Source organism: Littorina saxatilis, linkage group LG7 (genome assembly GCF_037325665.1).
Source record: "Littorina saxatilis isolate snail1 linkage group LG7, US_GU_Lsax_2.0, whole genome shotgun sequence".
Lineage (NCBI taxonomy): Eukaryota > Metazoa > Mollusca > Gastropoda > Littorinimorpha > Littorinidae > Littorina > Littorina saxatilis.
In genome coordinates, this window is record NC_090251.1 from 52,392,118 (window position 1) to 52,404,617 (window position 12,500).

Sequence of the window (12,500 nt, forward strand, 5' to 3'; positions counted from 1 at the left end):
ATATAAAAATTATGATCAAAATTAAATTTCCGAAATCGATTTGAAAATAATTTCATCTTATTCCTTGTCGGTTCCTGATTCCAAAAATATATAGATATCATATGTTTGGATTAAAAACACGCTGAGAGAAAGTTAAAGCGAAGAGAGGTACAGAAAAGCGTGCAATGCAGCACAGCGAGAAAATTTTACGCCCTCACGGCAAAGCCATTAGGGACATGTTACGCGGGAAAACCCGGCTTTGTATGAAAATAAATGCGGGGGGGGGGGGGGGGGTGTAGACAGCTGGCTGCGGGCTGCTAGAGGAGACCTGAAATGGGCTAGGGACCGGGTTGGGTCGTCTTGGGTCAGTGCGTGCGTGTGCGTGCGTGCGTGCGTGCGTGCGTGCGAGCGTGCGTGCGTGAGAGCGTGCTTGCTTGCGTGTATGTGTGTGTGTACGTGCGTGCGTGAGTGCGTATGTGTGTATGTGTTTGAGTGCGTGCGTGTGTGTGCGTGCATGCTGCTTGCGTGCGTGCGTGCGTGCGTGCGTGCGGCGCGTGCGTGCGTGTGTGTGTGTGTGTGTGAGTGTGTGTGTAATATATGTAAGATATATGTTGTAAAGTGTTTTTCTCTTCGTCGTCAGGAAATTGTACGTATCAGTTGCTGCCCAACGTCACCATGATGCAATATCCTAACGCGTCAAAAGCCTACGTCAGTGACGTCGAATCGTGCTTTACATTATGTTTGGAGCTGCGTTTAAACGGGCAAGAATGCGTGGCAGCAGAGCTGGACAAGTCTTCCATTTGTAAACTGTACCTGGGAACAGCTCTGCTCGAAGAACTCCACATACAGACGGCTCTAAGCGCAGGATCGAACATCATGCTACGGAGATGTTTCAATTGTAAGAATAGGCTATTTGCTTTCATCTGTTCAGAACTGCTTTGTTGGTGCTGGTGTATGTGTTGTTGTGTTATGGTTGTTGTTGTGTTGTTGTTGTTGGTGTTTGTTGTTGCTGCTGCTGCTGTTGTTGTTGTTGTGTGTGTGTTTTCTGGTGGTGTGGGGCTAGCAAGTAGTTATGATACATTTCTGTGTGTCACTTGTGTGTGTGTGTGTGTGTGTGTGTGTGTGTGTGTTAGGGTAGGTGTGGACTGTGTGTGTGTGTGTCGGGGGTATTATGTGTGTGTTGATGTGTGGTGCAGGGTGTGTGTGTGTGTGTGTGTGTCAGTGTATGTGTGTGTGTGCTTGGGTGTGTGTGTGTGTGTGTGTGTGTGTGTTTGGGTGTGTGTGTGTGTGTGTGCGTTTGGGTGTGTGTGTGTGTGTGTGTGTGTATGTGTGTGTGTTTGGGTGTGTGTGTGTGCGTCTTTCAGTCTGTTTGTGTTTCATTTCTTTGCACAGTCATCCGTCCCTACTGTGCATTATTCTATGGTGTTGATCGCTGGATGACTGCCTGACCGATGCATTTTTCAAAGAGGTGTCCAGCTTGTTGATTTGCTGGCTCACTTGTCTGCTTGCTGAACGTCCCCATGATGCAATGAGTTACTTGTTACCGTTCAATTTTGTTGATGTTTGTATTGTTCTTGTTCCCTCATGGGCGAGGTCTGATGGTAAAAAAGCATGTATTGCTCATATCATTACCCTCGTAAATGATAATACAAAAAAGTATCTTATCTTATCATGTTTGTTGTTGACAGCGGCCAGAGACAGCAACGCATACTCCTCCTTCAGCTTCTCGAACAGCGCGTCCGCACCCCAACCCGCCAATGCGTCATGCCGCGAGGTGTACCAGGACGGTACGGCTCTCACAGACTGTATGCCACCCGGGGTGGAGGCCGGTCTTGTCGCTCTGTCCACCACGCCAGCCACCACTACACAAGTTGCCACCACCACCACCGTCGGTACAACAACAGTGACAGCAACATCAGAGTCCGCTAGAACTACGGCCGCAACGACGCCAGAACCCGCTACAACTGTGATTGCAACAACGTCAGAACCCGCTACAACATCAGAGTCCGCTACAACCAGCTTTGAAACATCTACACAGCCAGAAACCACCGTAACCACGCTAGGAGCAGTCACCTCGGTAACGCCAGAAACTACCACAATGGCCGCCGATGTGACTACCACCGAGGAAACGACTACTAAAATGACGACAACAACCGACAAGATGACGTCAGTGAGGGGGGAGGAGAGCACCAAGGCATCAGAGGGAACGACGTCATCGAACTACAATGTCACAACTGCCACAGGTACACACGACTTATAAACAGAGCAGACAACATGACAGGTCCCAATAAACATGCCAGAACTGGGCCACTGCTGGCTTTTTGCTGGCAAGTTTGGTAAAGCTGGCCATAAAAAAACCAACACTGGGCCAATTATGGTTTGCCAACAAAGGCCCAGTTATGGCTTGCCATCACTGGCCCATCTCTGGCATTCCAGTAATATTGTCGGCCAGTAAAATGCCTTAATTGGCCCACTGTTGGCACGCCATTGGTGGCCCAGTGCTTGTTTGCCAGCATTGGGCCATAGGTGGCGATTTGCTGGCAAATATAGGTGGGTTTTTGCTGGCACGCCAGCAGTGGGCCAATGCTGGATAATTGCTGGCAAGAAGATCTGCGACAGCACAGCGGTATGACTTTCTCACTTGGAGTGACGTAATGTACAAACAAATGTCGAAATATCTTGACGTCACTCGTGATGATGACGCATTGTCAACTAAATCCGGCCCGCGGTGGTTCTGCAGATGTCCGGTTATTTGTTTTGCATTCAACTTCAAGGAATTTCCAAAGCACCTTCTTCGATTTCAGTACGCGTCCGATCTCCTCCGGCTAGAAGCAAGCGTGGTGAGTTTCACAAACAGTTGTGTGAGCAGGTCGTCGCAACGGCGTTAGATCTAGTATCTTCTTGTTCTTTTCCTCCGTTGTCGGTCTTTTTTTCAACTTTCTTCTGCTGGACGTTTGAGTCAGTTCGCAAAATATAATAGACTTTAAGAAGTCGTCCTCTCTGTAAGAAAGAATCTGCGCGCGCACGCGCGTGTGTGTGTGTGTGTGTGTGTGTGTGTGTGTGTGTGTGTGTGTGTGTGCGCCCGCGCGCGCGGTTGTGTGTGTGTGTGTGTGTGTGTGTGCGCCCGCGCGCGCGGTTGTGTGTGTGTGTGTGTGCCTTTTTCCTTTCTTTGTGTGATTGAGTTTGTTTTGTCTCTGTCAAAAGAAAAGCACCATAGGCATTACCATAAGCTTACTTGTAACCAAACAAATTGCATCTTGTGAATGTTGACATTGAGTATGTGTCTATTCACTCCAGGACAAAGATTTGTGCAAGTGTCTGACTGCCCAACTGGATAAGATGCAGCTCGCCTGGGTCTCAGTTCCTGAGAGAAACGCAAGAGAGCTGTCCGAGACAACGTAAGCTTCGCAGGTTAGATCAAAATACATATTCCTGTTGACCCCTTACTTCTGCTTGGCATTTTAGTCAGTTCAGAAAATATGATAAATTACAAGAAGTCGTCCTCTCTGTGAGAATGCCTCTGTGTGTGTGTGTGTGTGTGTGTGTGTGTGTGTGTGTGTGTGTGTGTGTGTGTGTGTGTGTGTGTGTGTGTGTGTGTGCGCGTGTGTGTGTGCGCGTGAGCGCGCGCGCGTGCGTGCGTGCGTGTGCTGTTTGCTTGCATGCCTGCGTGTATGCTTGCGTTTGTTTGGTTGTTTGGTTGTGTGTGTGTGTGTGTGTGTGTGTGTGTGTGTGTGTGTGTGTGTGTGTGTGTGTGTGTGTGTGTGTGATATGGAATAATGAATTAAAACCAACAAAACTCGTTTGCTTTCATGTTTCAAGAGGTGAACGGCAGGAGGACTTGAGAGTTTCAATGGCTTACCGTAGGCTACGACGTCAGGACAAAGAAAAGAAGCGTTATCTCAACGTTGCGGATGCGAACAGAGAAATGACAGAATCAAGACAATCCTACGGAGGTTTACTGGGAAGTGAACAAGAAACATTCCTGGCTTTGGTCATCATGTCTCGAGTGTGAAATTTAGAACGCTGTACAAATAAAATAAAACAGTGAGCAACTGAAAACAAAGCGTACGTTTCTGTAATGTTTCGGTAATGAGTCGTTGCTGTTTGGAAGCTTTACATTTGTTTTGTTTTTAATATATATTACTGTATTGTTGTTGTGCCCGCTATAACTGCGTTGATGACGATATTCTGTCAAAACCACTGCCTTTACTTGCCAGATAAGTTACACGACAAATGTGATTAGCATTTCAATTGCATTTTACTGATGAATTTGATAATTACGCATATGCATATTGCTAATGTACAGCTTGACAGCATTGCCCTTTGCTTTATTTGCGCACGTCTTGCCGCCAGCATGGGTTGAAAAGTCCATTGATGTGCTGTGTTTTGTTATTGTTATTACATTCACAGTAAAAAATGACAAAACAAAGCATATTTATAGACTTCTAACAACCATCTATGGGCTAACAAGACTGTGCAGATCGAGTACATGAATAGAGCCGTCATTCTATCCGAATCAGTGGTATTGGTATATTTCCTGCAACTTATTGGCATTTTGCTGGCAATGGTAAAGACAGAAATATGGCATTTTGCCGGGCCACAACTGGCCCGGTAATTTCAGCAGGTAAAGGGCCATTAACGGAAAATATATGGAAAAAAGTTTTTTTTATATGGAACTAAAAACCTGCAAAATGCTGGCAAAATGCTGGCGAAATGCTGGCAAAATGCTGGGTTTTTGATGGCAAGCCATCAATAAGCCATCAAATAAATGATGGGTTTTTGCTGGCAAAGGTTGAGTCTAACGGTCCTTGTGCTGCTTGTGTAACTTCAAAACATGTGTTACGCAGAAATACAAAGAATCAAAAACAAAGAAAAACAGACAGGCAAACAAATATGCACACAGTCGTCTAACACCTATCTAGTTCCCTGACTATGTAAGGCAAAAAAAAAAAAAGGTCTGTTTACGGTAACATTGGCCAGAAAAAATAGGGTCGGTAGGTCGGGATTTTTTTTTTTTTTTTTTTTCTCCAAAAAACCATATTTTTACATTATTTTGCAAAAAAACCAAATTATTATTTTTTTTTTTCCCCAAATGCCAAAAAAAAGTCTAGGGTCGCGCGAAAAAAATAGGGTCGGTTGGGTTACCGTAAACAGACCTGGGGTTTTTTTGGCCTAACTAAGTGACTGTGTTTTTGTCTGGCTGCAGATTAACTAACTGACACACTTACCCAATTACTACAAGACTAATTATTCCATACTAACGTCGATATAACCTTTGCAAACGGATTATTTTGCCTACTGAAACCTCTGCTGAACAATCCTTCTCATTGCGGTCAATGCGCATGCGCCAATCTTGGACTTTAAAAATGCGATCCTTTGACCGAACGAACCATGGGTTAGGGTTAGCTAGGGTTAGGGTAAGGGTTAGGGTTAGGGTTAGGTTGTTCACGACCTAATTCACCTAACCATGTTAGCGCATGCGCATTGACCGCATTGAGAGGGATTGTTCAAGCAGAGTTTTCAGTTCGTGACTGACCGGCTATCTGTATCATTCATTTTATCGATGTTGAATGTATAAACGACAATATTTTTCCTGTGTATTTCCAGACCACACACACGCGTCCCCAGGCCTGTGCCAGTGTTCCTGCAAGTTCCAAAACAATGTAACCTCAACGAACAATACAACAGAATCGACATCGGCAGCAGAGCTCATCGTCCTGAAAAACAGCACGTCCAAGCACAGACGTTCAAAGACGTCATCCTTGATGACGCAATTCTCTTACACCGTCATCGGGTCGACTTGGATCGCCGCAAGCGCATCGGTTCTTGGTTTGTTCGTCCTATGCGATCTTCAACGTGTGGCAAAGTGGGCGGTTGATCGAAAGCGGAATAGATGCGTTCCGATACCAGTCAATCGAATTTCTACGACATGATTATCGATGCCAATTAGAAGTCTTGTCCATTTATTTATTTTTTTCTAACGAATGACATTTAAGCTGCAGTGCGTCTCAGAGCAGTTCTGGCGAAACGATTTATCTTTTTTTTCCGGAAACGAGGATATTATTGTTCCTTTGGCAACAAGGGAGATTATGGGAAGTAGAGCACCAACCTTCTTTTTGTTTTGTTTTACTCCTGCTGATTACAGGGCAGCCAATAACTACTGACAACATGTGACCGCCGACCCTGCTCCTCACCCCAGTCGTTGTTGTCTCAGAGCAATTATACCCACGCTATATGATTTTATCTGCCAGCATTTCAATAAACTCACTAGTTAAATATTTTTATTGGGTAGTCTCACATTATTAACACTATATATATGTACTACTGTTGTTTGTAAAATATGTTTTAAACGCTTACTTAATTCTGTTTATGTATTTAAATATTTGTTGAATTTATTGTGTGTGTGTGTGTGTGTGTGTGTGTGTGTGTGTGTGTGTGTGTGTGTGTGTGTGCGCGTGTGTGTGCGTGTGTGTGTGTGTGTGTGTGTGTGTGTGTGTGAGTACATGTGTGTGTGTGTGCGTGCGTGTGTGTGTGTGTGTGTGTGTGTGTGTGTGTGTGTGTGTATGTGTGTATGTGTGCTTGTGTAAGGTTGGGTGTGTGTCAAAATGTGTTGTGCAATATGGCATGAACATCTTTTTAGATTTGTTGTTAAAAATTACAGCTTTGTATTCCATGTTTATTATCTTTTACGAAGTAATTATAGTTAAATAGTCTTTTATGTTTTTTATTTGTTCGACCTTCTTAGGATTATGGAGTTTTATGCACTGCCTTTTATAGTTAACTAAATTTTTGTATTTGAAATAGTCCATTGTAGTCGGTGTTATAGGCCTTAAGCTTATTTTAATCGTTTGTCCAGTATTTTATTTAATTCTCTATTTGTGTATGAACTCAAATGTTTAGTGTTCTTAGTATGTCTTGTTAGGCTAAGTTCTATCTAATCAGAGTATGTTTGCGTGTGCTTATACCTAGTGATATTGTAAAGCGCATAGTGCTTTTAGTTATGCGCTATAGAAATCTCCTTAATAAATAAATAAATACCTGCCTGCACTTCACTTTCTACACTTTCTGCTGCCTACCACAACGCCTGCGTTTTCGTGTGTGTGTGTGTGTGTGTGTTAAACTATATATATGTGTGTGTGTGTGTGTGTGTGTGTTAAACTATATATGTGTGTGTTTAGGTGGTATCAGCCATCTGCACTTATGGTAGAATGACCAAGATCTTTAACGTGCCATTGTGGTGACACGGGGGTGGGAGATGGATACCGTCTCTGGGTCTGCACATAAAGTTGACCCATGTCCGTCCCGGCCCGGATTCGAACCAGCGACCTCTCGATCACAAGTCCAGTGCTCTACCACCTGAGCTACCCGGGCCCCCGCGTGCGTGCGTGTGTGTTCGCATACAGCAAAAGTAATAATTCACTTCAAAACAGACAAATCGGTGTCGCCTCATTTTGTTGCAGTGGATGAGTTGATGGATTGATGTTTTGATTCGTGAACCCCAAAGGCTCTTGCCTCTTGGGTGTTTTATTTCATTTTTAACGTTTTTCAGAATACGGAAACATCAAAGAAAAAATGCGTAAAAAGAATTGAGTAGCAGTAGACAGAAACAATAAGAATAAAAGAGGAGCATTGTTATCTCATCTCGACGAAATAGTCGCATGGGAGGTAAGCTACTCTAGTCGACAAGAGGTTGCCTCCCTTGGACCAGAAACTCCATTCACAACAATGGGCATAGTCCGTGTTCTTTTCTTCCCCAGAGATCTGAAGCAAAGTGCATCACTCAGAATCGGACACTCAGAAACGTTGGCAGGTTGGGCAGCTTTGTCCAACACGCCGGCGTTCTTGAATGTTTGATGTGTGTACCAGTGTGTGTGTGTGGAGGGAGGGGGAGGGGAGGGGGGGGGGGGGGTTGCGGTTGAAGCGATCATGTCAGTATAATGGAAATTTAAGTGTATCGAAAGTGCGCGTCACGTTTTGCAGTCTCAGTCATTTCTCATCATTTTTTTTTAGCAGAACTGATGATTACATGGAATATCGGCTAATGTCTTGTAATGTATTACCTCAGTTTGACTTTTAATTGCTCTGGTGTATTTAAATATATTTATCATTACCAGCTCATTTGTTAAAACGAATTCCTGACGAGATGTTTTTTGTTTGTATTAGGCGCAACTCTGTTTCTAGACACACTTACATCTTCCAATATGTGTTCACACACATACACACAAACACACGCACACACACACACACACACACACACACACACACACACACACACACACACACACACACCCCACACACACACACACCCCTCACACACACACACACACACACCACACACACACACACACACACACACACACACACACACACACACACACACACACGTATTTGCGCAAATGCACTAGCCGACTTGTTCGGCACCAGCAAATTGGACTCCGTCTCCATTATGTAATTTTCTTCCGTCGATTATGTTGCCCTTCTCGCCCCTCACCCAGTTAAAGACGCAATCCTTCTCGTGAAGTCAAATCTACTCACTATTTCGGATCTGCACAGGCTTTTACATATGATAAGAACCTCCCTCCACCTAAACACATACTAACAATCAACACCTCGAGCGCTTCCTGTGAAGAGTTGGAAGATCCTAATGAATTAACCTCGCAGATCGACACCGGTGGCAGCTAGGAAACGAACTCATTGAAATATTTCCACTCTGCATAAAAAGCATGCAGGTTGGTGAGTTTTGGTATGTGACCAAGTGGAGGGGTGTCGTTATCCCATGTAAAAGCCTGGGAGATGGTGAGGCGAATCGTTAACACGGGAAGGTGTGTGTCTTAACTCATAACTCATAACTCATAACATTTTATTGATCCAACAAAGGAAATTAAATTGGTCATCAGCACATATAGGTCATTAATTAATAATTATAAAAGAATACCAACACACATGCATACATACCTACATACATACCTACATACATACATACATACATACATACATACATACATACATACATACATACATACATACATACATACATACATACATACATACATACATTCCATGTTAAAGTGTAGTTAAGAACATCACAGTAATTATATCATTGTTTGGATTAACAGATAAGTTTTTATGTAAATGATGATAACAACAATCCATAATTAACGCTATTGCACTACCAAAGAAGAGACCAACCAAACACATAAAACCAATAACAGTAATCATCATCAGTTATCACAGGTATCACAGTAGATTAGCCATCAGGTAGTTAGACTCAATTGGGCAAAATATAGTGTCAACACCATCACAACAGTGCTAGAGCTCATTATCACAGCACTAGTTATGATCAAAGGTCAAACAGTCATCAAATCATATTAAATCTATCCCTAAGAGGTACATTTAAAAGGCATCACTGATAGTCTGTGGCCAGGACAATGGCTCGGTTGCTGTTAAAATATTCAACAATAGTGTCACTTTTCTATGTGGAATCACAGACCATTTATCTGGTCTATGGTGGAATGAAACACAGAACTTGGAACTCGGCGAGTGCATAGACCAAATAGCCTGGACCGCCAACTCGTCACGTGAGCCCTCGAGGTTACGACTCTCGACTTTCAGGGGCGCGTCGCGTCCGGTTTGAAAGGCCTGCGATTCGAAGACAATGAAAAGAAAGCACGCTCCAGTTATTTGTGACAATGGGAGGTGACAATGAACTGGATTTTCCAAAACTCCAAACTGAACTTAACAAAACTCATCGAAAAGCATGTTCCATATGCATTTTTGCTGAGTTTATTTTACCATTTTCAGAACTTACCTCGGCAACTTCGTCCATGTTTACAATCGACACCGGATATCACGTCCCCCTGATTTCTGAAAGGCTTGTAAGCGTAGGTTCCTAAATGCGAGAGGCCGCTACCTCGTAATAGAGAGAAAGAGCGGAGAGAGAGCTAGTTGGCGGTCCAGGATAAATGGTCTATGGTGAATGCAAAGCACACACGACTTTAGCGATGTCACTTTAGCCGCTAATTCCAGCTAACTTGATCTCGTTTTGCTCCCAGGAAGCAGCTCAGCGCCAAATATCAAAATTGATTGCAAGAAGACAATTAAGTCATTTGCTCATACAATACTCGTGTAATGCGTGTATGAGCAAACCTTGCACGCGCGTTTACCAAATAGCAAAAGGCCCTGGTCGCACGTAGTCACTGCAGAGCTCTGTGGCACAGATTAGCCTGTTTCAAATGCAAACTTTCGAATGACCTGAAGGGTATTGGACGACCTTCGTGGCTTAAAGTAGCGTTCTAAATACATATATAAGGACGCGATCGTCGACCGTCACTATCTCATCATCATCATCATCATCTTCATCTTCTTCATCTTCATTATCATCATCAGCCAGCAGCAGCATCTCATTTATTTTCGTCGTCGACAGAATAGTATCATCGTCGCCCTTGTTGTCATTATTATATCCTCTTCGTCGACATAATCACCAGCACCAAAAGCTGAAGAAGAAGAAGGAGAATAAAAGAAGGAGAAGAGAAGAAGAAGCAATTGTTTTTTGCAATTTAGTTGCGCCTGTCCGTATGCGAGTCTGTGCTTTTATATGCGTGTGTATGTGTTTTGCTCATTGGCGTACGTGTGCATGACAGAGCAATGCTTTTTAAGAACAAACTTGTGCACGGTAAAACCATCGCAGGCGATACATTTTCCTTTGGAACAAGGATTCGAAAAGCACATAACGGAGCTGCTGCAGCGCAATGTAACACGGGAAAAAATAAGATGATGGTATCAGGACAAGCAAACAAACACACACACAAACAAAACAAGCACACAAACAAACAAACAGATAAAACACCGAAACAAGCCAGGAAAAAAGCAAGACAGTCTTGACGCAGCTGGTCGCTCAGACCAGATCCCACACGAATGTGAAAAGAGTCTGTTTTCCTCGGTCTCTTCCATAGCCTCGTGCAATCTCTTACGTCAAAGCAAAGAAACGTCACTCTGGAAAGTGTATAGCGTGACGTGTTAGTTCTACAAATTCCTCGAGATGAATTAGCGAATGTTCTCCATAATGACGTTTGTCTCGGTGACGTTGGCATCATAAGCAGTGGTAAAACAGATCCCTGCCAGACCTGCTTGACATTTACATGCCTCATTTACATGATATACACACGTGTGGTTTGAATGATATTGTTATGTAATGAGTGGTCTCTCTCACGTATGTAGGACTATAATGAATACCGCTTCGCCGGGTAGCCGGCTTCGCCGGGAAGAAGTACTTAGAGCCGTACGCCGGCTTCGCCGGGTCCGAACAATGGACCCGCCAAGCTCGCCAAGCTTAGGTCCCTCCCAGATTCGTGGAATGGGAACAGCACGAAAATGATTCAGTGGCCATAATGCCATTCCTGACCATATCGAGTCCCATCCTTGTCGACGAATGTAACCGTGTTAATCACCTTTGGAGGCGAACTCCACTCAAACAGGACTGAGCAAGTTAGAGCTTCTCAAACGAAGGCCAGTACATAAAATTACACAAAAGCCGCCAGACCACATCACAAACAGAACTGAACAATGCACAGGTGTTGCTCACATAGAGACACACACACACACACACACACACACACACACACACACACACAAAAACACAGAGAAGCCGTATCTATAGAGAGATAGATGACAGTGTATTTTTCGCGTGGCTATAAATTGATTCGACCTTTGCACTTTGACAGTGAGGATAATTTACGGGTCCAATTTACGTTCTGGACACTGCGTTGACCTTCTAAAAATAGTAACAGTAACAGAACGCCGGGAATATCCGAAGACGCTCCACTCACACTATATTAGTGCACCATACGAAGGAAGGGAGGTAAACGCTGAAAACCTGGAGAAGATGAGAAGATAAGGAAGAGTTACTTATAATGGTGAAATGAACACAAAAACCAAAATCATTTCAGCGCTGCGCGCTGAGAGCACGTGTTGAAATATCTCATCGATGATATTGTGTCCGGGGTGTAGCTGAATACGGTGTCCAAATTTGAAAAAGATCCACCGAGAACTTTGGCTTTGGTGTGTCGGTATGGGGGCCCGGGTAGCTGAGGTGGAACCAAAATAGCTGAGGTGGAACCAAAATCGGTTCCGCGCTGCGCGCTGAGAGCACGTGTTGAAATATCGACCAGGTTGTGTCGTGTCCCGGGTCTACCTGAATATGCCCACCAAATTTGAAGCAGATCCATCGAGAACTTTGGCCGTGCATGGCGAATACACACATACACAAACACACAAATACACAAATACACAGATACACAAACACACACACAGACACAAGTCGTATATATATATAGATACAACCATATATTTGACAAGGAAAGGTAAAGAGAGTGTAGTATTCCAGCTATCAAGGTCTTCTCAGGAAGTGCCCCTCAGTACCTTTCTGAACTCCTGTGCATATACACCCCATCACGCACACTCAGATCATCCGCTGACACCAGGCTACTGAAAGTTGAGCGCTTCAACAGGAAGCAGCACGGAGC

The 12,500-nt window shown here is 43.9% G+C and overlaps 1 protein-coding gene and 1 long non-coding RNA gene across 2 annotated transcripts; one reads left to right on the forward strand and one right to left on the reverse strand.

Moving 5' to 3' along the window:
- The first annotated feature begins 654 nt into the window (after positions 1-654).
- LOC138972003 (uncharacterized) lies at positions 655-6,464 on the forward strand. Its single transcript, XM_070344846.1, has 3 exons — positions 655-781; positions 1,668-2,222; positions 5,587-6,464. Exons 1-3 carry the CDS (start codon positions 655-657, stop codon positions 5,910-5,912), a joined length of 1,008 nt encoding a protein of 335 aa, XP_070200947.1. The 3' UTR covers positions 5,913-6,464.
- A 2,358-nt stretch (positions 6,465-8,822) lies between these two features.
- Positions 8,823-9,657, reverse strand: LOC138970390 (uncharacterized). The gene is made up of 2 exons (XR_011456918.1): positions 9,015-9,657; positions 8,823-8,946 (listed from the first exon to the last, which is right to left on the reverse strand). It is a non-coding gene; the product is annotated as an uncharacterized lncRNA (long non-coding RNA).
- Positions 9,658-12,500: the final 2,843 nt, after the last annotated feature.